The following is a 27,758-nucleotide window of genomic DNA, read 5'->3' as shown; positions in this document are numbered from 1 at the left end:
CAAGGAATGTTTACGTAGCAGTCCCAAAAGAGATATTAAAAATAAGTAAAATGTACTCAGTTTAATAATAAACACAAGCACATTAAAAGAACAAAAAAAACCTCATTAGCTATTTGAAAAAAAAATCTATCATATATGATTAACTTTTCAGCTACAGAAGTACTGATTCTTCAGTATTAAAAATAATAAGACAATACAAAATATTATGTGTAAATGTGTTTTTTTTTCATATACAATCAACAATAATAATGAAGGATCTGTTTGGTTACTGAAGAAACAAGCTGAATGTAAAAGATTAAAATATTTTATTTAAGTTTTTAACAATTTCTTATCCAGAGAAGCACAGGTAGAGACATAACAACTCAGTCATTTTACTGCTCCCAGAAAAATTGAACGTTCAAACCTACAACCAATGTGTAATTATTTCCAAACTAAATAATGCACAATGTGCTACTGTTTGAGATTATAACAAACAACCAATTTACAAACAATTTACTCTTAAGATGACATTTTAACATGAAGATATTGCACGTATTTGCTGATATGGTACCTGATGTTAAAGCACCCTTGGCTAAGTTTTTACAAGTGATGGTATAACACCTGCAATTCTTGCTGGCTAAACTTCACTTCAATGTTCTTCCATCTGCACATTTAGGTCACTCTTGCTCTCTCTGGAGCGGTTTGCGCTCTGGAGGTAGTATTGGCTGTAGCTTCTGCCAGCGCTTCGGAGGCCAGAGAATATGAGTAGCACGGGCATGTAGAAGTCCAAGAGAAACCTGTACCCAAAATACAAACCAGAGAGAATATTAAATACGGCAAGTTAAGTGAAATCTGGGAGATACATGATGATTTGTTAGAGCAATGAGAGAACACAAAGCAGAGAACTTTGTATGCATAAAGAATGTTGTATGCATAAAGAACGCATTCTTTGTATGCATGCATTCTTTGTATGCGTAAAGAATGTTTGTACGCATAAAGAATGTTCCATGCATGTAAGGAGAGAGAAAGAAAAACTGCTTCAGTGACAATTCTTTTTTTTTGTTGATGAAACATTTTGTGGAACCCAATACAACTTGTTGAAATGCATTGTTTATAACAAGCATGAACTAGGAATGTTTTTTCAGGTTCAAGAAGCAGCAGCCAGTCAAAACAGGTGAGGTATTTCATAATCCACCAAAAGCTTGTGCTGATTAATTATTTTGAGTATGGCAGATAAAGGTTCAACTATCAATTCTGGATAAGTTCAACAAAACCTGTGTTCCAGCTTTGAGCTACATACACTAACCACACCAGGATGTTAGCTTTTCTCAAACATGCTGTACTTTCCACATCTCCCTCTGTCTTTCAAAATTCAGTTTTGTCTCCAACCAAAAATAGAAATTACTGTGAATTGTAAATATTTCTCTAGGATGAAAATGTATTTCTGGCAGAATTATTTGAAATATGTTTATAAATCAAAGATTTTTGAAGTTCTAGGACTGCTTACACTTTATTAAAAGATTTTGTAAATGTTTTATATCATATTATTTATTAATGTGTTAATTCAATAATTTTGCTTTCCTGATGTTTTAATTCAGTAAACTGAAATAAAAGTCAGTATTGGAGTTGCTTACAAATGAATCCCTTATAAGTGACATGGTTTAGAAAACTGAATGGCTTAGAAGACCTTAAGAAAATTATAAACACGGCTCTTTTCAATTACAGTATGAAATGCTTAGACTAGAACATTTTGAAGATTTTTGAAGAAATGCTTAGATTAAGGAATTTTGAGAACTTTTAAAGATTTTTTGAGAATAGAACCATCACATTTTCAGATTGGGATTTTACAGGCTTTGCTGGTCCATACTGGTATGGAGTTAATCTCACTCAATTTGAAATGCCTAAAGGACTCTACTCTGCGCTGGTGCTCTACTCTGCGCTGGTCCGGCCTCACCTCGAGTACTGTGTGCAGTTCTGGGCACCACAGTACAAAAAGGACATTAAACTGTTGGAGAGTGTCCAGAGGAGGGCGACGAAGATGGTGAAGGGCCTAGAAGGGAAGACATATGAGGAGCGGCTGAGGTCACTTGGCCTGTTCAGCCTGGAGAAGAGGAGGCTGACGGGGGACCTCAGGGGGGTCAGGACCTGAGGGGGGAAGTCTACAACTTCCTCGTGAGGGGGAGTGGAGAGGCAGGTGACCTATTCTCCGTTATCACTAGTGACAGGACCCACGGGAACGGTGTTAAGCTGAGGCAGGGGAAGTTTAGGCTGGACATCAGGAAGAGGTTCTTCACCGAAAGGGTGGTTGCACACTGGAACAGGCTCCCCAGTGAAGTAGTCACTGCACCAAGCCTGTCTGAATTTAAGAAGAGATTGGACTGTGCACTTAGTCACATGGTCTAAACTTTTGGGCAGACCTGTGCGGTACCAGGAGTTGGACTTGATGATCCTTATGGGTCCCTTCCAACTCGGGATATTCTATGATTCTATGACAGATTTCAGCATCTTAAACTTTAGACTCCTTCTGAAAACCACAATGAGTAATAAGCTTCCCACCATAAAGTAGCCAATGCTAACAGAAAAGTTACAAAATAGAAAAAAAAAAAACATCGTTAGAAATATTGCAATGTCCCTTTATGTGAAAAGATTAAATAATTTAGACTCCTATATAGACATCAACAATTTTATAAGTGGCATCTGGAAAGAATGTATAGGCCTTATTTGCCTGTTATGTTATCATATCTCATAAGAATAAGGAAACATCAGATAACAGTTTCTTAAACAAATTTAAGCTACAGCTTAATTATTTTCTTTTGTCACCCCTCCTTTTTCTGATTGATGGTTGTATTTTGTTTTACAGATTGTATTCCTGTAAAAAGGAAACGCTTCTTCCGTGTGCACAATTACATCATGCTTGACTACATTATACAGGATACTGAAGAGAACATACCAGAATAACAAACTGGTTCAGAAAATAATAGTAGAAGCAGATTCCATCACAGATAACTGAACAGTGTGGTCTCTATGATCCAGATTAGGAAACACTGAGAGAAAAAAATATGTACTTCCTTTGTCCTTATATACTAATGATCTGATATTGGCTGTTATAGGAGAAGAAGTTAAAAGTACTTCTGGTTTGAACCTGTACATTCTTGCTTAAATTTTTATGTAAACTCAGTTCTTCAATTCCATTCCATTTCTCATCACACCAAAAAAAAAAAAAAAAAAAGATTTCAGTAAGCAGGTAATTCAGCATTTTATGCAAATGGACACCAAATAGGCCCCCAGGAATATCTTCAACCAATTTTCTTGATTTAATTTCATAGGATTAATGTATATTCACTGGTCTCTCTCTACTACATAATCAAATCAGTGAAGCTGAAGTGGTCTATATCTAATTCCATATTCTGTAGCTTGATGAAGCAGGTGCTGAATTACTTGAATATAATTTGGTTACTTAATAACCCACAATATCTAAAAGAATCTGAAGAATCACTGAAATCACAGTCCAGCATCGTATTTCACTTGCTTGATCTCTTGCAAGGATCACTTATTTCCCTGATCCATTGCTTCTTTATCCTACACTTAAGCAAACAACAATATATATCCAGACTGCAAAGTGATAACTCCTTTTTGATAAGATTTAGCTACTTTTTTTTTTTTTTTTTTTTAAGTCTTGACATAGTTCTGTGTATTTTTTTGATATTTATAGAATTCACAACATCTGTTATCTTAATTATTCCATAAAGTGTTCTGCAAATGTAACATCACCAAGTGGTTACGTTCTCTGAGTATACAGCATGATGGCATACATTACAGGTTGGTGTCAAAATAAAAAACTACTGCAAACCCCACTACTGCATATAAAATATGACAGCATTTGTACAGAGAAAAATATTAAAATACTCTTCTCCAACACAAATACCATCTCATTTTCAAAGCTTTATGTTTTTCTCAGAGCATTGCTTGTTACTGATATCAGTAGGAGGTCTGTACACAGACTGAGAATATAATAAATGAATCAAAACTTGTTTGAAGCTCAGACTGGGAATAATTTTGCCCAGAGGATTACTTCTACTGACCATCATCTGACTTGAAACTAATAAAGAAATATCCTTCTCATAAACCTGATTTACAGGACAACATGACAAGTGTTAAAAAGTAAAAAATGGGTATTGTAGGGTTATGGAAGTCTTTACTAAATAACAAATGACACTGATGCTATAGGGCTTATTTTATAATAACTTAAAGGCTCACTTTAAAAGCACCTTGCTGTCTGACTTCTGCAAAGAACCTTAATAACTTTTGTCCATTGCCTATTATTATTCTGTAGTAACCACAGCAGCCATGAATTTCACAGAGGAAGAACAGAATTGTTCGCAGTGAATAACCTGTCCTTGTTAATGGGTTTACCCTCATCAAGGTTAGATGTGGATTGAGGGTGAACAGAGAGGACACACTTTCTGCTGCAACAGTGAAATACTGAAATAATCTATTAAAATAAAGATTGATCAGTTCCCTTACAGACATTACTTATTCTTTTTACTTAAGAAAATAAGTTTACCCCCTTTCCACATGAAAACTCTTTGCTAATATCTCTTGGTCATGTTTGTAAATGAAATACATTCCTCAATCTAAATAGTTGATTCTTATTTCTACATTATGAGCTATTAATTATTCTTGCAGTAGCAACAACAGATGTTATTTTGAACTGAATCCGTATTATTCTCCCCAACCTGACCTGTTTAGGCATTAATTTATGTTTTTTAATATTTGAATATGTAATTGACCAACTGAGAAGTCTTTTTGTTTGTTTGAGATGGAAATTTTATCACAAAACAAGTTTTGAATGAATAATAGTGTTTTGACACTGTTACTGTGATAAAAGCATATTTCCTCAAAGCCTGTTTGCTGTTACTATGTTAGTTGCATGGAGACTGATTAGTTTTGGCACTGCATTAGAGAAGATAAGCCTAAGCTTGGTAGTGCTATCAGCAGTGATATTTACATCTTTCTTTCTCATTCTGTCATAACAGGTTAGGATAAGTGCACCTCTGTTGGTATAGAGTATGTAGTTGGTATACAGGCAAGTATGTATTACTTGCCTTGATTCCAAAATACATCATTTTAAAATTCTCAATGATTTACAGACTGTACTCTCCACCTTTTCTCCTCTGTTTGCTATTTGAAATCTTCACTGTCCCTTAGCATGATGCCTTTTCTAATCTCCAATCACAATGGGACAAGCAGCACTGAGACTGAGAATCCTGTGGAGAAGTAGCATGCAGTGGTGCTCACCAAATCTTCTATGAAATCCAGGTCCTCAGTCCAGATTTCAAGAAAAGGAAAAGCCTGGATAAGAATGTGACCTTAACAATGGTATTCTCTGCTTTCTCAGGATATGTAAAGTCTACTCAGGCTGTGATAATCACTTTAGGTTAGGAGCATTCCCCACAGATATCTGTTTGCTTCTTTTCTCCTTGAACCTATGGTGACTTGGATCTAGATTAAACAGCCAGGATTTTATAATTAACAACACTAAACCAGGAAAGTACAGTAGCACTGAATATAACCTGATAAAGCAATACAGAACCAAAAGAATAGGTATCTACAACCTCTTCTAAATCGAGACTCCGAAGTACTCAATTTGCTAATTAGAAGTAATAGTAAGGCAAAAAGACAAAAAGCAGTACAAGAACATTTTGTTCTGCTGTTATTGTAACCCTGTAAGCCAGTATTGGCATTGCTAGTAACAAGCTGCAGATCTTGTACCAGCTCTGCAAGAACTTCTTGCTCAGGCTTTGCTAGAACTGTCCTTGCCTTCTTAGAGTTTTATTTAGTTTGCTTAGCTGCAACATTTTTTCCAATGACCTGCTGTTATATTTTGTTATAGTTTTGCTTATATTGCTTATATTTGTTTGTATTTCCTTATATTTGCATGATCTTTCAGTATAATAGTTTTTTGCTTGTTTGTTTGTATATAGCAAAAAGTAGAAAGAAATGTATTTCTGTGTAGAAAGAACTAGTTATTACCTTCATGCAATAACGTGGATTACATGACTGTAGGCATAGGATAATAAGAAATGGGCACAGGATGACACTGAAGACTGCAAGCTTAAATACAACTCACTTGAAAAGCACCTGACTGGGGAGGTGGACAAAAAGGTTTTAAGACTATCAAAGAGTTCAGAAGAACAAGGAGTGTAATAAACATACAATGTATAATAAATATAGATAAAAATGATTTGCCAAGAAGTGAAGAAACAAGGCAAAATACATGTCAGCAAATGTATTAAGTTAGCACCAAGAAAGTGAGGAAGAAGCAACCATCAACATCACAGTCCTCTTGGTGAAGAATTCAGGATGCCCACACAACTTGCTAAAACAGCTTTTCCCCTCTTTTTGAGGAGGCCAAGCGCTCCAAAAAGTATAAAATAACATAAGAAATCTTGGAGTATCTAGATGTGACACAGGAAGATAAGCAAAGAGAATGGGAAGATAATAAAAAAGCACAGTAGCAATCCTTAATATTGGATCAACACAACAATCTTTTCTTAAGGTGTACTTGAATAAGCACTTAATTATGAATATACTTGCTCTGAAGAAAGAAATACTACTTAAAAATACTATCTTAAAATGATCTTGTTTTATGATGTTTAAACCTAGAAAAAAAAATCATTATTAATTTGTGTTTTGTCTCCTGGTCCCATTAATAAATGTTTAAATTGTGCAAATCCTTTAAATCTCACTGGAAGAGAACAATAATAGCTACCTAACTATAAACAGAACTAAATTAAAAGTGCCACATATTATAACCTGTCTACTTAAGAAATTTCATCAACTGCTGGAAAATCACAATTTTTAACACATACATTATTAGCCTTTGGTTTTGAGGAGTCGCATTTGCTTTAGTCTCATATGCTGTATAGCAGTATTGCACAGGCCTTCCAAAATCCAAGGACAATGACAACCATGCAAACACAAAAATTAAAGTTCTCTCAAGCCCAAAAGAGAAAACAATACCGATCACAATTAGTGTTTCAAATTATGCTTTCTATTCCCTGAAGTACTATATTCTCACCTTTTCTTGTTGTTGTTGTTGTTGTTGTTTTGTTTGTTTGTTTGTTCTTCATATGTACATTAGCAAAGAATCTTTATATACAACCTTTTACATGCTCAGTACTATGGAACATCAGCCGTACTTAAAACAATTTCCTCAGATTTTCTGTTTCATAACACAGGATCATTGGGGATGGGGTTGGGGAAAATCCTCTAGCAGTAAAGGTCTATGCAGACTGCATTTTGCTGACCGGATACTTGCTGCTCCCCACAAAGGTTCTGAAAGGTGCCCATGCACAGTAGGTGAAAAATCCCCTAATATGGAGATAGCCAGGGAGATTTAGAGATGACCAGCAAATATACGGATTCAGAAAAACTGGAAATGCCAAATTTTTATGGAGATTGAAAACCGTCTCCAAAGGGATGAGGTTAATGAGAAAGGAGAGAAAAAAAGTTCTGGACTACTTCAGCCCCCAAAATCTCAAAGAAAACCTCAGGATAGAAATACCTAGTCAACTATGCAGTGTTTCAGCTAAAATACTAACAAAAATATATAGTATGGGATAGGTATCGGTGTCAAATTAGATTGCTTGTCTTTAAGAAAGGTTGTTACACTGGGCTTTGATATTAGATTGTAGGTGTAAAATGGTCTCACAGAGAATTCTCCCGGTAAATTAGTCTCTTCAGAAAATCCATACTTTAATAGAAAGTAAACATGATTGCTATTACATTTCATTTTCTGTACATGGCTGAACTTTGAAACAGCTACTATCAAGTGCAGTAGCAGGAAAAAAAGGCTCAATAAAATAAAATCTTGCGGATTACAGTAAAATCCCAGAGAAACCACTTCCTCTAGTAGAAGTACCTGGGATAATGAACAACGGCAGAAGAAACAAATATCCTTGACCTCCTTCTTTTTACGTATGTAAGAATCACAGAAAGATGAAAATCAATAAATTAATGTGTAAATAAAACCATACCAAAACAGATTTTCTTTAATTTACATCAGCTTGCTGAAGGTTAGCAAAACAAGATGCTAACTAGCTCATGAATATTTAAAAAAAAATACAGTAATCGATTCCTTTCAGCAAAATACTAGCATCATCATTCTTTCCTCTTGTCCCTGAACAAATCAGACCTAATGGAGCCATACAGATCTAGTGACAAAGAAAAGAATGCAGCCCATTAATTTTGCTAGTAAGTGTTCCATTACAGTTCCATTAGTTTGATAGCTGAAGCAGCAGCTCCAGCTATAGATAAAACATTCCATATGCATTTTCTTTCACAGAGCTACTGTATAATCAGTAAAGGTCCTTATCAAAGTTATCAAATTCAGAAGTATTTATATAGATAGCAAATATACTATAAACATATGTGAAAATTTATAAATCACATTGTGACAACAATTTCATTTTGAGAAAGTTTTAAACAGTGAAAATAGTGACACTCAAATGTGACACTCGGAAGTGATGCACATGCACTACATGTGCATGCATGCACAGACATAATTGCAAAATAAGACATGAAATAGAGTAATATGTTTCAAATGCAATGGATGATTCCCAGAACTAAAATTTGCCTGTTAGCACAAAATATTTGTCTGAAATTAGTATAACAATTGTGACTGCTCTGATCCAACATGGTTTTGCAGTTTAAGCTGTCCATATCAGAAGAAGTAAGTGCATTGTAATAAAAGCTCATCTTATTGATTGAATTGAAAAAAAATGTAATTTAATAAATATCAAAATAACTGGGTTATATTCTATTTTGTTCAATCATGTCTGCACATCTACTTTAAGCCTTACATTTCAGAAGAGGTCAAAGAAGGAAATGATCACTGAAAATAGAATATTTTTCACATATTAGATCTTTCTACAGTTATCCATGCATAGAGACGGTTTACCTTGAACCTGGATTAACATTTATAAAAGCAGTGGAGATTTAAAGGAATTCATTATCAAGTAGTGTATTTTTTATTCAATTTGTGAAGAAATCAGCTGCCAATACCTAATATTACTAAATTAAATATAGTAGTGGGCTGGGTACAAATATTGTGTGAGCTAAGTTCTGTCTCAGTGCATTATCTTGGAATAGTCAAGGATATATTATTGAAATGGCACCAGAGCTCATTAATTTCTTTGTTCCTTCCTAGTTTTTTCTTCAGTGTTTTCTAAAGAAGTATTTTTAAAAGAGGTTAACATATAACAGAGTGCTACTAGTCTTTTATCTTCAGTAAGTATAGCATTCTTAGAAATTATTCTTTCTTGCTTATGATTAACAGAACCATTATGCTAAATAGGTCTACAAAAAGATTTACAAAACAATCTATTATTTATTTTAGATTTCTAGTTACAAAAACGGTGAAAGAATTTGCTTAGCGCACATTACGATGTGCTTTGCATGCTGCTTATACATAAATATAATTTAATAGTTAAAAGCTTTTTAATATTTCACTGGGTGAAGCACAACATTCAGAGACTAAATAGGATTGCCACTAAGTCATGTAACTCAACAGAAGAACAACATGTACTAATAGCATTCATAAAAAAGCCCCACATTAAAAAGCAGTAATATATTTGCAATTCAATATTTTAAAGAATTGATAAATTAAGTAGCAGGAAACAATTTTCACAACACATTTATTATCTTCACATAGAAAGCATTAGCTATATCCCAAATCTGTGTGTATTAATTATTCAGGAATATATAAAAGCCTTCAGTGTGAATTCCTATTCAGCAAGGCATTGTGTTAGTGCCAGCAGAGTCAGAAGAATGTCAGGCTTAGTGACATTTTTCAGCTTACTACACTGATATTGATTATGTGTATTGTCTTTCTTGACTGAATACTTAGGACACTATGCGGAAATGCTGTACATTACAAATTAAGTTGATTTCCATTTTTGTTCTGTTGTGTGTCATTAATTCAGAGTTTCATTCTAAATCTTTGGCAAACACAGCTGTATGGGATTACAATGGCAGGTGTCACAGATCAGCTCCCAGAGCTCACAAACTACCCAGAGATTGGATTCACCACCTCACTATGCCACTTCGCTGCAGACCCAATTCATCTCTACGGGATGCTGCTTGAGCAGGTAAAATTATGCTCTCCACTTCCCTTGTCTGTGGTGTTGTATGCTCTCGATGGCACCACTCTGGCCACAGGATTGACTGTGATGCTCTTAAATCCTCCTGCAAGATTGGACACTCACGCTCTGCTATCCAGTACACACTCATGGAGGTGTCCAGCAAAACCTGCCTCTTAGAAAGCAGGACCTAGTGATGAGTGACTAGCATCGCAAAGCTGAGCAAACAAGCTAAGATGAAAGATCAAATTCCACCGAAGTTCTGGAAGTGTGGCTGCACCCACACAAAGTTAATCCTTTTTTTTTTTTTTCTTCTGTCAGAACACAATAATAGGCTTCAGTTTCTAGATGCACTCAAATTCTTCTTCAAGACAAGTGAACAGAAGAAAAAAATCCTGCACATCAGTTAGGTCTTGCATCTGATTTGTATTCTACATACTCTTCCCAGAAGCTCAGGAAAGCACTCTGTCTCACCGGTCAGAAATCAAGGCTATTTATAAACCCAAGGAAGTGTCAACACCAAGGGATGTTATGGAGAACATCCCATCCCACTGCTGCCCCAGCTCTATAAGGGGTAGTGCCAGCCTGGGTGGCTCTGTTAATGAGCACCGAGACAGGGTGGCATTGGCAGCACCAGACCCCAGGCATCTGAGAACGGTCATTACCTTAAATTTTACTTGGGAGATACCTGGCAAACAGGGAAGATCATGCTACTGTAATTATCAAATGCTGAGGTAAGGAAAAAAAAGACAAAGTAAAGAAGGTTGGCAGTAGCAAGAAAAGCTAGTTCAGGGAAGTAGGTGAGAAAATACCTATGAATTAAAAAATAAATAAGTAATGGTGCAGCAGGTTACAACATTACAACTGTTATTGGAGAAATGTTCAGAAGTTTTCAGTAATAGCTTGTATGTTCAGCAAACAGATCTGCCAACATACTCAAAGCTTCTCCATTTTTATCACACATTTCCACAATTTTAATCTGATACAAATGAAGTTGTTGCAATACTGTTAATAACATCATTTTGTCTTTCTCTTACCTTAAAAGACCACTGTTCAATAGACTATTTCACCTACTTAATTAAATATTTTAAGAAAGATCCTACTGTGAGGCTTGCTTATATTTTCTTCTAAAATGGCATACAGAAGCAGTTTGACTTACAGAAAACATGCTGTTGGCAATATAAGCTACAAAAAGCAATGGGGAGTAAATATTCAATGAGCAGTTAGGATATCAAAATGTCATTAAATAGCTTCATGATATGTTATTAAAATTATAAAAGACTTTTTAATAGAGGTCTTTGTGTGAGGATGGCTAGAGCTCATCTAAAATGGTAAATTTCATCAAGATAATTGTGTATATGTAATCTCCCTAGTCTGATTTACAGGAAAAAAAAAAAAAAAAAAACCAACAACACAAATACTTTATATATACGCAAAGATTTTTCTTCCCCTTATAGCTATAATAATAGCTATGAATTTAAGAATGTTTAAATACTTCCTCTCTTGTCTTTATCTGATTTATTCCGTATTTTTGTTGAACCTACAGAGAAGAGATTAAATGTACTAAAACCAACTTTTACTTTACTTGGAAAAAACTGTCCCCAAAACATTCATTTTTTCCTTAATCAATCTTAATATTACTTAGAATTCCATGTTTTTATGATACTGTACCATTTGTCAAATTCTTGGTATAATTCAGATCATATATCTATCCTTTCACTTTGTAACAGAAGTCGTGATTAAATAATCAACACTATTAATTATGAATATAATTTCCTCATCCTACATAACTAATCCTCTTCATATTCACATTTTTTTTCTCTTTAGTTCATTCCTGATCAGCTTAAGATAATGGCATAACAGGTTCTGCTGAGGGAAAAAGCTTCACACAAAAAAAGTAATCAGAAGTATATTAACATTCATATCCTTATTCAGAAGCTGTTGCAGTTCTGTGCAAGCTTGAGTCTACAAAGCTGGATTTCACATGTCAGATGATTGTTTAATTCTCCACAGAAAACTCCCTCAGTGAGGAAACAGGTTTCATGTATGGTTATGGAGAAGGAAATTTTATAGAGAAGTGACTATATTGGATCAAATCACCAGGCCTGGCCCACGTACCAGGGCACCCAGGTAGAGCTGACTGATACTGAGGAGAGGCAGGAGACCAGCAGTCGGGGTGATGCAGCTGTCCATCATTATGCAGATGTCAGAAGAACAAGGAAGGAGAGGAGGAGACCACATTTGAGCTTCCTGACCAGGTTAGAGGTCCAGTTCATTGGCCTAAACAATGAGGTCCATTCTGCCATTTGAGATGCCCCAGGAAACTTCTAATGGCCACTGTGTCTCCTCATTGAGGGAGGTACAGGATTCCTGCAAGTCCTGTGCTACTTCTTACTGCACATAAATGTCTCAGATTCACTAGGACATACGAAAACTACTTTGTAGACAGTCACAGTCGCTCTCCTCAAGACATCTGGTATTCTTCCTGGAATATGCTTTTTTTTTTCCCCCCTTTCTATTTTCCCCTTGCTCTCTAGTTTTCTTTAACACACCATTAAGTAACAAGACAGGATACTATAAACCAAATAACCGAGGCACAGACTGTGTTCATTCAAAATGAAAAGTTACCTTCCTCTTCAGCCAAACACAGTAAGCAGATTTAATCCACTACTTCATCATCAAGAGCTATATTTATCTCAAGAAGATATTAAGACTTGTTCTTAAGCTATACAGCATGAGCAAGAAAGTAATGGAAGACTAATGAATTCAGTTTCCTGCATATTTAATAAAATATTCTCTTATAGTCATAATCAAGCCATAGTTCAGAAAAGCATGTGCTGAACTTTAAATATTCAAGTAAAACACTCAAGCACATTATTAAAATTAAGTAAAATAAAATAAAATGAATATAATTTCCAGAGAGCTGATGATCCAGATTTATTAACTCTTTAAATTACTCAATATTTCAGACTATATGCAGCTATTAGGCTACTTTAGCAAAATATAACCATACAGGACTGCCAGGTCATCAGTAAAGGAAAAGGATTAGCACGTTTAGGAGCTGAAAGATCTAAATGTTAAAACTTAATACCATTAAAAATAATTCATTATATGGAGCTCTCCACTTCCAGAATAAAAATCAACCAAATTAAAATTCCTTTTGAGTGCTCACCTTTGTTACACAATCTTACCCAAGATATACTGCAAATCCAACATTTATTTTGTACCTCAACATTTTAGGGGACAGAAATCACATTTTAGGTCAGCAGCAGACTGCATATCCATCACCATTGCTATAATGCCTGGAGATCCAAATACCGTCTCTGACATTAGCTGAGGAGACAGCAGTAATGACGTGCAGACAGCACAATCTAACACATTTTCATCAGTCTGCTCTGGAAAAATATAGTCTGTATGTTTACTTAGTTGTTTTTTTCTGCTTCAGGATCTTAGCATGCAAAATGAATTAAAAAAAAAAAAAGTGATCCATATTTTAAAATAAATATGATTCTGAGGCCATTATGCATAGTTCATCTTCTAGCTTGCTTTAGAGTACTGAATTACTGTCAGCTACAGGTAAAGGCTATGGAATGATGGCAGTTGCCATTGCTTTGCAAGGGAGATCTGGCAACCTGTCTGAAGAATCTTTGTTCCCTTACTACTGAACAACTTAAGCAACCCAATCTGAACTTGATGACTATGCGATGACTATGACCAAACGATATTTTGTGCATTTCCTTGTTCAACGAGTCCAATGCTTATTTTAATTGAACAGAAAACAAAACAAACAAAAAACCTCACACCAAAACCTGCAGTGACATGCTTCCATGCTATATTGTAAATTTCCTGCAGTAATCCAAGTCCCCATGCTGTCTGGAGTCACACACAGACAGAGGAGAATCTGAAGCTGCCTTGTCCTCAGAAGTCTCACCATCTGGTGGTATGCACCATTAACCCATTTGAAGAGTGAATCAATCTCAAACTGGAAGCTGCCACACCATATGTTTTTGGCCATGAGGATGGGATTTTAACCATGAGTCAAATACATATTATGAGTCAAAATCATGATACTCTAAACGCATCAAGTAAGAAGATAGAAGTTAGTATCTAATGATAGGGAAAAGTGCAGTTCTTATGAAAAGCAAGCAAATGCAGGGCCAGAATCTCAAGAAATTTCAGGGGAAAAAATAAAATAAAATAAAAAGGAAGTTGTAGATAGAACAACTGTGGATAGGTGTTAAGAGTTGCTTGAACAACTCACACCCTCAAATTAGATTTCCTTTCCAGGCCTCAGTAACAACACAAACTCAATGAACATTACCTACAACTGGAAAACATTTCCATTTAGTACTAATACATTAAGTAAGAGGTTGGGAGCTTCAAACTGAGCAAGAATAACCTTTAACCTCCATTGCAATGGAAGTCCCACACAGCATCTTCTACGTTCTACAGCAAAGCAGCTCTTTCTGCAATCTCAAAATACTTTTACATCACCTTTCTTCATGCTCTCTTCCAGATCTCTGCAGAAAATAATTTAGAACCATTGCATGACTCTCTAGTATGTGTTTGTGCAGGGAAGCACTGATCATATCTGGACAGGATCCTGATGCTTTCCTATGTGTTAAATCTAGCTACAACTCTGCAGTGACTTCTCTGATGCCATTCTGGCAGTCCTGTTCCTTTCCCATGTGTGTGTCAAGCAAGGCCAGCTGGCCTCAATTATTCCTTTTCGAGGCTTCTGATTTGCTGGCTGCAGTGTTCCCCAGGCAGAAGATACCACCAGTCTTCCTCCACTGCCAAGCAGAACAGCACCTAGCTCAGGTTCCTGGACTCTCCACTACGTAGCTCCATTATACAAAGGTTCAAATACAAATCCACTAACACTATTTTATGAGGAAGGGTGGAGAGCTAGGCCTAATTGCAAGCAGAATCTGGATGAGAAGGGATACAAAAATAATTTCCAATACAGATTAACATCCAAGTTCAACCAAACAGTGAATGCTGCAATAAAAAAGCTAAATTCTGTGGCATCTGAACAAATATTTAATTCTCTGGCCACAAAACAACACCCTAGATTAGACCCTGATTGAGATTAGTGGGGCATGTCCTATCTCTCTTGTCACTTTTTTAAACCTCATCTAGATTCACAAAAAGCCATCTCAGCTGTCTGATTGCAATGAAAGCAAATTGTTATGGTCATCTTTTGAATCACAAAGAATATGGGTTTCTGAGGAGAACTCCTCAAAAAGGAGATGAAACAAATATAAAATCAGTAGAATATATACTGTGTATGCTACAGCAACTATCCAGATAAGAAAATAATAAAAGTGATTTATTCTTGGAGGTAATATTTTGGCTGGCCTCAGTTATTAGCTTTAGTGCTTAAAAAAGCTTTAATGCTTCTCTAGTTTCAGTTGCTGAGTTTACAATTCAATCAATTTTTGTTGTGAAGTAAAACTTACCCTTGCCCAACCCTTATGACTTTGCATTTATTTAAATGCAACTGAATAATAATAATAATAATAATAATAATAATAATAATTCTACAGCCTGTATTATGGCATTAATATGAACACTGCTTAGTCAGTAATATTCCTTTCTGAAAACACTAAACAAAACCATTGACCTGATAAAAATGCTAGACAGGGTATGTGAAATATATGTATAGAGAAACTGAGACTCTCTCTTAAAAGTCAACATTTTCTCAAAGCTGTGACAATCAAAAAAAAGTTCAATTACCACTTACCATCCTTTAGTACATTATATACATATTCATTAACTTTGGTACAAAATACACACAAAATATTCCTTTAGTTGACTGTCATAGATGTGAAGTTACTAAAAGATATCAAAAACTCTATTATGTCAAAGCACATCTTCTACTAAATTTCTCTCTGCTACACTAACAAGGTTGAGCCTATTTGATGACTATCATTTGAGATTTATTACTGAGAACCATGCCAAAATTAATCTCTATTTAATGAGTTTTTTTGAAAGGGGTTCAAAATATCAAAATTTTGAAACATGCTCATTAGAACTATTTGTAAGTAATTTAAAATGATGGGTTATAAATAAGTTGTGACTGGATCCTAAAGCCATGTCAGAAATAGTGTTCACATGACAGACTGTCAGAAAATTTCATGCTTGACACATGGGTCCAGTTGATCACTAAATAGTGACATTTTTATTATTGTCTTGAAAAAAGAAAATTAAATTTCTGCCCTTGCAAATACTTTTTCCTTCCCTTTCCCTCCTAGATCACGGCACATTGACATCATCCAACTGGAAACTAGAAAATCGTGAATTACTCAATTTGTATTCCCCAGCTTCTCCATTACCAAACACCACTGTTACAATATGAGAGCCATAAATTGAACAGAAAAGGTAACAAAGATGCTCATGACGCCTTAATTTTTCTCAATTTGACAGAGACACTAACATGATGAGTTACGGCATTTCTGTGTTAAATCCTTTGTGGATTTGGAGTGTGTCAAATTCTATCAGTCAGGAGTCAACAAGTTTCTCATGACATCTCACCCATAGGGAAAGCATCGCGTGCAAGTTTTTGTTTTGCTTTGCTGTTTTAAGCATATGGTGAGGATTGCTGTAAAGGTTCTGAAAACTCCTCATCCTTCAAAGTGTAGTATAAAACCTGCATTAAAAAATAAAAAAGTATAAAACATATAAAAGAAATATTCAGAAATAAAAAGTGCCCTTTATTTTTCATAAATAAACTACTTGAGCTGAGGAGTGTTTAAAATTATAGTCACTAACAAAAGTACCAGAATTATTTTTGTTAATAATATGTATTTGTTCATCTACAGAAAGTTAACTAGATGAAATTAAAACAAATGGATATTGAATGTCAAAATGAATGCCAGAGTACCTTTGTCACCAGTGATAGGACAGCGATAGAAAAATAAAAATAAAAGCTTGTATATTCATTTTTTTTCATAACTTTTTGGTTGTGATTATAATTTTTAAGGGTATTTAAGAGACTAATTACTGACATTGGTGTTTCCTAGAGGAGACAAAACTATCCAGAACCAATAATATATTGTTCTGTTCTTTCTAAATAATGATACATGTTGTATATAAAAAGCCATCCTGAGCTGTGAATTTCTTAATGTCTTAGTTTCAGATGTTATTTGAACTTTAGCTGGAGTCTGGAACTCTTCCTCAAACTGATTAGTAACTTATTTGAAAGCTAGTTGCAGTAAATCTGAGAGGACTGTTCCTGTAAGCCAGTGCTGTTCCTCATCTATAAGGACACCTGAATCTGACCCTAAGATTTATTTCATTTTCTTTGTAAAATGGAAGATTAAAACAAACAAAACAAACAAACAAACAAAAAACAGTTTTATGGAAGATTGTAAAATATGCATCTGTTAAACTTTACCTCTCATATCTTACTGGTTTCAACTGTTAATGTATAGAACAGTGCAAACAGCAAAGCTTAACGGTATTATTACTCTGACATAAGTAGATGACAGTATAGTATTGTGCTGCATTTTCCTTTTGATGAGGACTATTATTTCTAATAGGCATAACATGTAACAATACCACAGCTTGTCATAATTTATCTGGGAAACATGAGAGTTTGCAGCAAATGCGTGAGATTTATTGATGTCACTAGTATACAGACACTGTTTTTTTATGGTACTTACTGAAGTGCTAAAGAAACATACTCTGAGTCACAGGAAAAAAAAAAATCAGTGGAATAGTAGGTTTTCCAAAACAAACAAACAAACAAACAAAAAACCCTCATATTTTGAGTTCTACAGCAGAAATGTGAATGCTACTAAAGATTCTTTCCAGCATTAAAAAGTGTTGATGACCTGAGGGACTTATTTAGAGAACTTGTTTGTCTACCAGAACAAAGCCTTACTCAAACAAGGAGGAACACTCATTCCCTCTGAAATTTATAAAACTCCTGTCCATTTATGTGAGTAGTGAGCAGCCAATTGCCTCACAGACATTAGACTCAGACAGCTATTAGAATATAGTGCAGACTACTGTAAAATTTACAATAAGACTGACACAGAGCTTATTAGATTTAAAGGATGTAATTTCATTCGTTTCAATGAACACTGTTTTTAACCCTATTGGTATGATCCAATGTCTACTGAAGCACAAGGAAAAATAACCACAAAAGAAATCATATGCAGGCCCTATTCCATGCTCCTTAGGTGGATGAAGACAGAAATTCAGAGAAAAAAATTATTGTCCTTGGCTTATCCTGTTGTATTTTTTCATATTTCAAGTGTACATGCTTTTACATAGAAAAAAGTTCATTGGAAATCATCAGAGAACAATTTCAAAAGATTTCTGTGTATACTTGCTACAGTCTTGCCTTCTGTAGAGCAACTGCCTACATGAATGTCTTTCTGACCTAAAAAATTGGTATTTGCATGCTGGAGGGCTAATAAAGCAAATACTTTAGGTGTTTTAATAGCCCCAAACTAACATAATTTGAGTCGTGAAGACATAAGAAACAGACTGATTTAAGTTGTCATTTAAATACTCTTTGTTGAAGTTCTCTGCTGTCTAAAACAAAAGTGTGAGAGCGCAGTAATCTCTGATAAAAATATTAAGGTTATTTAGAGAAGTTTAAAATACATATTAAATTCAGGAAATTAAAGTTAGAAAACTGAGTTCGAGAAAATATTTAGGGATCAGACTTAAGGTCAATGAAGACTGATTGAATTGTTTGTTTACTAGATCCTCTCTCAGTATACTCTTGATATCCTGTGAGAAAATCAGCAAGTTTGGATTCTCCCACTTAACACAATAGCCTAAATTTAAAAACACATTAAACTCTGTAGACAACCAGTGGAAGGAGAGGACCTCAACAGAGTGATATAAACTTGCAGTAAACAACGTAAGTCTTTCCCATTTCTCTCCATGGACTATAGATGGAGGCTAGGCAACTGTGCTATTAATTTGGGTGTCTCTGTTCAAGGCTTACAATTAGATTAAAAGAATCTGGGCTTTTATATTGCCTTAAAGATTATGTAATGTTCTCCATTAAAATCCATCTGTTCAAAAGGCATTCTCAAAATAAATGGAAAACATCATTTGACATTAACTTAACTTCCTAAATGACTTAATTCTAAATTTAGAGAGGACAACAACAAAGCTCCCTTTGGACTTCACCAGCCCAAGACCAGTATACAGTACTTGATACTGCTTTTCCTCCCAGCTTCATGAATAAATACGGAGGAGGGGAAAGGGGTGGGGAGATAAATGTTGTTTGTTTTCCTCAGAAAACTATGGCAGAAATCCTTCTTTTTATACTAAAGGAGAGCAGTAATAATTGCAAGCGGATTAGTGTACATAGGTTACAGTGTTTGAAATCTTATTGACCTTGAGTAGAATCAGTTCCGAACTGCAATTCGTTAAATACCATTATATTACATGACAGCTATGGAAGTGAGGGAATATGAGAATAGTAAAGCCAAAGTCCCTTGGGGTAGTCAGATAAAATGTAGCAGAACCTGTCTAAATAGCACATTTGTTACATCTAGTTTTGTTGCTTTAAAATGCTTTGCTCGGGAAGCTGCTATGTTCAGTGGCAGAAATCACCTCATCTCAGCTATCACAAAGACATTGTTGTATACTGCATCTGTTCTAACCATGGCTATATATTGCCCTCCCCCCCCCCAAAAAAAAAAAAAAAAATCACTGATGCAAAGCTGGGTTAAAATACTCATTTTAGAAATAAAACATAAATTAAAAACAAAGACATCTTGGCTACTATTAAATTACTCAAAACTGTCTTTTTATTAAAAAAAAAAAAAAAGTTTATTTAAGCTCAAGTCCTAGGTTTTCTTTTTTAGTTTCCACTTTCAGTGAAGTAGATATGACATGTTTTCTCTATGGTACCACATCTGAAATGAGTTAATCACTTTATACTACCCACAGTCAAAAGAACTTCATCTAAAAGTACTTTAAGATTGGATCTTTTGTGTGAAGCCTGAGCAATCTGCAGCCAGTGAAGAATAAAAATATATTGAGGATTCACTGCAAGAGATGCAATCATGAGATGCAGAAATAATTGCTAGAAAATATCAGAAGCTGGTGTGCTATGGAAAGTTTGGGCTTCATCTAGGTCTATGTGTCCTGCTAATTCTATGTCTGGTTATGTATATGGTATTATTCTATCATAAACAAAAAAACAAAAAAGCATGTTTTTTTATCAACCAAAGGCATGTTTGTCAATTTCCTTGTCCCTTACTTTCAATACAATTATTTCTCCAATGGTGCCTAGTTTTACTAAGGGTTAACTGACACTTAACGCTTTTAGTCATTTATAACTGTTGCATATAACTATATGCACACTAAACTAACATGACTCTAAGTTTCATTTTTTACATTATTTGTTAGGCTTAAGTGAATTATATGGTTCTGGTTTCAGTTTGAAATAGGAAAAAAAAAAAGGAAAAACTGAGAGAAATGAAGTGGTTATAATTAAAGATTTATGCTGGAACTCTGTTTCTGCAGGTAGTGCATGAATATTTTCTCTGAAATGGTGTCCTTGATATACTCTTCTCGCACTTTATACTGTTCCATGAATTATAGAAGAATCTACACTGGCTGTGTATGTTGTTTTGGAAGAGTCACTACCCTCCTTAGACTGAAGTAAGGAAAACTGAGTCATCCAATCAGTAGTCTCTTGGTATCATCACAGACTTGCCCAAAGGAAAAACTAAAGTTCAACTAGAAAATTATCTCCAGAAATAAACCTTGAGAAAGAGATATTAAGCCAGGTTAAAAGCACATGGACACTGTTTCTAGGAAGAAACAACAATGATTAAGCAGACTGTTAACTGAGATGTCTATGGCTAATTGGAATGAGAGACCATGATACAGTTCCTAGAACAGTGTAGCCTTTCTGTCTGAAGATGAAAGAAAAGTGTGCATAGGCATGTACTAAAAGTAGACACAGACACAGACACAGACACAGATTTCTAGGTTGGAAGAGACCTCAAGATCGTCGAGTCCAACCTCCGACCTAACACTAAGTACTCCACTAAACCATATCGCTAAGCTCTACATCTAAACGTCTTTTAAAGACCTCCAGGGATGGTGACTCCACCACCTCCCTGGGCAGCCCGTTCCAATGCTTAATAATGCTTTCGGTAAAGAAGTACTTCCTAACATCCAACCTAAAACTCCCCTGTCACAACTTTCGCCCATTCCCCCTCGTCCTGTCACCAGGCACGTGGGAGAACAGACCAACCCCCACCTCACTACAGCCTCCTTTAAGGTAACTGTAGAGAGCGATAAGGTCGCCCCTGAGCCTCCTCTTCTCCAGGCTGAACAACCCCAGCTCCCTCAGCCACTCCTCCTAAGACTTGTTCTCCAGACCCCTCACCAGCTTGGTCGCCCTTCTCTGGACTCGCTTGAGCACGTCCATGTCCTTCCTGTAGCGAGGGGCCCAAAACTGAACACAGTACTCAAGGCGCGGCCTCACCAGAGCCGAGTACAGGGAGACAATCACTTCCCTAGACCTGCTGGCCACACTGCTTCTTATACAGGCCAGGATGCTGTTGGCCTTCTTGGCCACCTGAGCACACTGCTGGCTTATATTCAGCCGACTATCAACCAATACTCCCAGGTTCTTCTCTGTCAGGCAGCTTTCCAACCACTCATCTCCCAGCCTGTAGCTCTGCTTGGGGTTGTTGCACCCCAGGTGCAGGACCCGGCACTTGGCCTTGTTGAACTTCATACAGTTGACCTCAGCCCATCGCTCCAGCCTATCCAGATCCTCCTGCAGAGCCTTCCTGCCCTCGAGCAGATCGACACACGCACTTAGCTTTGTGTCATCTGCAAACTTACTGAGGGTGCACTGGACGCCCTCATCCAGATCATCGATAAAGATATTAAAGAGGACCGGCCCCAGTACCGAGCCCTGGGGGACACCACTTGTGACCAGCCTCCAACCAGATTTGACTCCATTCACCACAACTCTCTGGGCCCGGCTATCCAGCCAGTTTCTAACCCAGCGAAGCGTACGCCAGTCCAAGCCCCGAGCAGCCAGTTTCTTGAGGAGAATGTTGTGGGGAACGGTGTCAAAAGTCAAAAGCATCAAAAGTAGATGCAGATTTATTATTAAGATTTATTAAGTCATGAACATACCCTAAAATTCACACACAATTCATCTGGCAGGTCACAAACCTTGATATCTACAGAATTTGTAGCATTTTTAGAAGAGCAGTAAGAGCCAAGACATTAAAAACTGTAGAAAGGCTGGCACTATGCAGAGGGTCCATTGCAGATCCTGAGAGTTTTTCAGCTGGGGAAGCCTCAACTTTTTCAAGGATTAGACTGCAGAGCAAGGCAGCTATCACATTTTATGCATCAGGGAGTTCTCTGTCTAAAAGTGCTACCTATCTTGTCAAGAAGGCACTAATTTTAGAAAAATTTGGAAATAGTGTTATATCTGGAAATTAAATTGCCCATCATATTTCACAAATACCAAAAAAGAAGTAGAAGTCACCGAGAACTTCACTGTTTCTCTTCCTGCTTAGCATTACTTTTGCTGCAGGAAGCATGCAATCCACAGTTGTTTGTTGTCCCGGTCCTTTTCCTTTTTTTTTTTTTTTTTAAATACACTGTAATAATAAATCCATAAAGACTGACTTCTTAAGAGTTAACCTGAGTGGCATCTCTAGACTTAACAGACCTCATCCAAACAAATCTCAAATTCTGTCATTTCCTGTCCGACCTTTCCTCCATGTCACCCACTTTCATCTTGTCCCTCTTGGTATGTTCATTGGGAACACAGCTTTGATCTTATACAGAGGAAAAGGTAAAAAACAAGTTCTGGAACACATGAATCATTGCATCCATCATAAAACAAAATTGGATATTATCTGCTGTCCAGGAAAAAATGTGATTAAATACATTTAGTCATCATTTTTCTAAGTACAATCTTGGAAATTTCTGTGTCTCTGGATTAAGCAAACATTCAGTTTCACCAGACTTCTGAATGTCCCCAGAGACCCTAATAAAATCATCATTTCTAGTAAACAAAATACAAGGTTTGAGCAACATAATTTCTTAAGATTAAAATAAATAAATAGATAGATAGTTTCTCCTTTTATCTGATTTATTGGTTTTATCTAAAAAACAACTTTAAATTTTAAAAATAAAGCACCATTTTAGTGCCAGACTCAGAATCAACACTTTTACAGTAAGGTGACGAAAAGGTCTATGAAAGTAAAAGAGATTCAATAACAAATGTTTTCTTACAAACATTTAGAATATTATATCTCACCTGAATATACCCTACAAGTAAGAAATAGTAGCTATTACACTAGATAAGTCACAAAGTACTTATTTTCTTTTTAAATTACCATTCAAAGTTAAAAGTTGTTTTTGGTGGATGAAAAACTCGACATGAGCCAGCACTACGCTTGCAGCCCAGAAGGCCAGCTGCATCCTGAGCTGCATCAACAGAGAAGTGGCCAGCAAGTCAAGGAGGGTGATTGTCCCTCTGTACTCTGCCCGCGTGAGGCCCCACCTGGAGTACTGTGTCCAGGTCTGGGGCCCCCAGAACTCAATGGATGTGGAGCTGTTCGACCGGGTCCAGAGGACCCAATCAGAGGCTGGAGCACCTCTCCCGTGAAGAAAGGCTGAGAGAGCTGGGGATGTTCAGCTTACAGAAGAGAAAGCTCCGGGGTGACCTCAGTACTTAAAGGGGACTTAGAAAAAAGATGGAGAGTAACTCTGCTCAATCAGATCACAACAGGACAAGGGGGAATGATTTAAACTAAAAGAGGGGAGACTTAGATGAGAGGTAAGGAGGAAATTTTTCACTCAGAGGGTGGTGAGGCACTGGAACAGGTTGCCCGGAGAAGCTGTGGATGCCCCATCCCTGGAGGTGTTCAAGGCCAGGTTGGATGGGGCCCTGGGAAACCTGATCTAGTGGGTGGCATCCCTGCCCATGGCAGGAGGGTTGGAACTAGATGATCTTTGAGGTCCATTCCAACCCAAGACATTCTGTGATTCTATGATTCTTTTTTCCCTAAACTACAAGAGAGAATCCTCTTGCCTAAGCAAAGCTACTTTACATAGCAATGTAATCATGAAATCATGACACCAGAATTGCTAGTTTATACACCAACTACTGTATGAGTCATCATCTGACTACTGATGAGTCCAAATGCAATAAACTTAATATCGTCTGATCAAAGTTTAATACATTTTTCTGAATTATTTTTATAGAAACTGCATAAAAAATATTCAAGATAAATTTCCAGAATATCTGAAAATACTAATAAAATGCTAAACCAAACTAAAAAAACAAACAAATAAATAAAAAACAACCTTTAAAGCCATGCGCTAGGTCCAGCACATCCAGCAGTCCCTATTTTCACATTTAGATGTAAGAGAGGTCCAATTGAACCTGGTGGTCAGGGAGTGAATTTTGCAACCATGTGGCCAGGATGGAATCATATGACTCCCAAGTGTTACTCCCAAGTAACAGCAGCTAATTGCCAATGTAGGATTTAATTAGGTATCTTGGGATATTTTACAGACAGGAACAATTCAGTATAAATCAATCAGATAATCAAAAACAGCAAACCAATGAGAAACTGGTACTGTCCCCTTGTAGTGGCCTGTGGTCTTAAAGTTTCTAGTCTATAGTGCAGATAACATCTTTTTCCTTGCCTGAAATACTGAAAATGACAAACAAGACCTAGGGAAAAGGAACAAAAAAAAAAAAAAAAAAGAGAGAAGAGAGAGAGAGAGAGAGAGCACGATATAAAGAGAATACAGCAATATATGAAAGAAGATTATTCTCGAGTAAGAGTATACAATCGTGTGCCTTTGACAACTCAAATCATTTTGAACAATGAGTAATTTACGGCCATGATAGGGCAAGCACTTTCCTTCCTTCATTTATTTGTTTCATTCCCTGCAGGATGAAGTGAATAAATAAAATTACTTCTAAAAAGCCATTTTCTGTTGTTATCATTTATGCCTCAAGGAAAAGAATCTTAAAATCCATCTGCTTATAAGCAAACCAACTTTCCTGTTCAATTTGGAAATAAATTCTGTATATTCTGAAGAGCAGGATCAATTCAAAAGCATAAAACAAAATAAAAATTAAAAGTTATACAAAAGTGTAAACAATTAACAAGATGTATACAATTAAGATTATATAAAGTCAATCAGCAGAATCCAAATGTAGAACTATTTCCATCATGACTCATATTAATTACCCAAGTTGAATATTTGGTATTTTACTCTAACAGCATCACAACAAAGCATAAGGAGTGCAAACTGGCACAACAATCTAAATCCAATTAAACATTCAGGAATATAATTTCATATTTTGACAAAAATAAATACAGGAGTGAATATGTGTGTTGGAATTAACTCTAGGCACTAATTAGTTTGTCTTGACAGCCTTTACTCTTAATGGAGGCAGAGCATTCAGGCCCTAAATCACTGTCTACAGAATCCCTTTATCAATCTCTTTTTCCACTGATCATAGATGCATCCTAAAGACATTATCCTAAAGTTAGCCTTTGGATCAATGCCTTTTTTAGCCAGTTTTCCAGACAGTTGATTATAGTGAGAGGTCCAGGCATTCCTATACGTTGCTATGCAAACATAGAAAAGATAACAATGTATATTATTGGGAAAAAAAAAAAAAAAAACACAAAACAAAACAAAACATATTATTCCTAAACATTAGCTGGCTGTGGTCATATGGGACTAGATATCCAGTAAAATTGGACCTGCTGGTTTTGGAATAAATAATATTACTGCTTGATGAATGCAGGTATTCAGGAATGAAATTGTTGATCTCCATCTACGTATGGTTACATTCCCACAAACCCTCTGTGCAAGTTCTATTACATTCAGTAGCCCTTCTCTGTCATGTGTCTGTGTCATCAAAAGTAGGTATTCTTCACCTACTTTTCTATATCGAGCTATTAAAATTTACTGTGTGCAGGCCAATTCTTGAAAATCATTCAGAAGCTGAAGTGTGCAGAAACTATACATGATCCTCATACATAGCAGTAGATGAATCTGAAGTAAGTATTTGTTATTTTCCTTCTGTGTTCTTCTTGGGATCCTGTTTATTTATCAGTGTAGTTAAAAGTGCTGGTAAATTCATAAACCCAAAAATGATTTGGGGATGCAGTAATTTTAGCTGCCGCCTCTCCCTACACTTCTCACAACTGTTGCAATTCATTGATGATTCTGCCATCTGCATCAAAAGCTGAAATGCTTGGTTTAAATATATAAAAGCTAGACAGGCAACTCCATTATTAAATGCAAAGATACTGCTAGCACTGTAAACATGGGCTTAAAACTTCCCACCACCTTTGCAGTTCTACCTCACTTAAAAATCTTGGGACTGTAATGGGCTCAGCATCAGAATGGTTTAATCTAATCTGCACTGCATGGCAGAGCAAGTTACTGCAAAACACCTCCTGGATTATGCTAAGGTTCCTTCCAAAAGAACTGCCCTATGGGTTGGTACATCCAATTGTGACATTTCACAGAAAAGATTGGAATTACATGATCAGTTGCTATACATATCACTGCTGATTAATCTGTCTGACATAAAAAATGTGCAAACCCCTTTGCTGCTGTCTTGTTAACAAAGTCCTGTAAGTCTACGGTTAAATGAACCCTTAACATTACATTCTTATTCTTATATGGTGCAGACAGGATTTAGTCAGTGGAAAATTTGACAGCCAACCTATATACTGAATTTCTTTACTTTTGGATACTTGGAATAAAGTCCATTTATTCATCTTTCTTTTCTTTTTGATGGCTTAACACACTGTTTCATCCTGCTATAATGTCTTTATTTCCTAAAATTTGTTCCCAATTCCTTTTATTCAGTTAATCATAGATATTAGGGAATAAGCATATTCAAATTTGGTTATATTAGTGCATTTTACTGCATTATGTGCTCTGTGTTATGTGATGTATAAAATTCTTCTCTATTACCTAAAACATGATCATCCTGCTTTAAGTCAGGTAAGTATAATCAGAAAGAAATCAAAGGACCATTCTAAGCTGCAAGACCCTTGAAGTGTTATTTCTCTTAACAACTCTGTTTTGTAAGAATTTTCAGTGAAACATTGGGTATTAAAGCATGCATTATTTTTATATATCGTATTACTTAATGATGGGCAGCTGTGATATAGTGTGTCGAAAAAGGGGGGATAATACTGTGTGGAAAATATCTGTAGCATTTTTAGTGATCTTGTTCTAGCAGCACAGAAATGCAATCTAAACTCCTACATCAAAACTTGACAAAAATACATTCAATTCAATTTTAGAGTAAATTGTTTCTGGAATAAGATTATCTGTCACATTTCAGCTCAGAAACATTTCTTGATATCCAAATTTCATTTTTTAACAAACAGTCATTCTGAGTAAGTTTGGCAGGCTTTTAATTACAGAATATATGCCTGTAAAATAAAAGTTTTCAGTATTCAAACTTTGCAGGGACCACTTCATTTAAGACTCTGAGGGTGATATCAAATCTGAAATGACAGTTATGATTTTCAGGCATATTTCCCTCTATAACACATACATTCTTCACACTTCAAAAAAATGAAGGCACAGTTACAGCTGCTGCCTACTGATCTGTGTGCA

General features: G+C 35.9%; 1 protein-coding gene across 3 annotated transcripts in view; it reads right to left on the bottom strand.

Moving 5' to 3' along the window:
- Positions 1–288: 288 nt before the first annotated feature.
- The window catches only part of IMMP2L (inner mitochondrial membrane peptidase subunit 2), a 467,825-nt gene continuing 440,355 nt past the window's right edge, over positions 289–27,758 (bottom strand). For all 3 annotated transcript variants that reach the window (XM_035544188.2, XM_035544189.2, XM_035544190.2), the window contains one exon: positions 289–776. In XM_035544188.2, coding sequence (XP_035400081.1) covers positions 657–776 — 120 coding nt within the window. In that variant the 3' untranslated portion in view covers positions 289–656. The remainder of the gene's footprint in view (positions 777–27,758) is intronic.

Source organism: Cygnus atratus, chromosome 1 (assembly GCF_013377495.2).
Source record: "Cygnus atratus isolate AKBS03 ecotype Queensland, Australia chromosome 1, CAtr_DNAZoo_HiC_assembly, whole genome shotgun sequence".
In the NCBI taxonomy this organism is placed as follows: Eukaryota; Metazoa; Chordata; class Aves; order Anseriformes; family Anatidae; genus Cygnus; species Cygnus atratus.
Note: the sequence above shows the minus strand (reverse complement) of the source record. Positions and strands in the feature narration are given on the sequence as shown.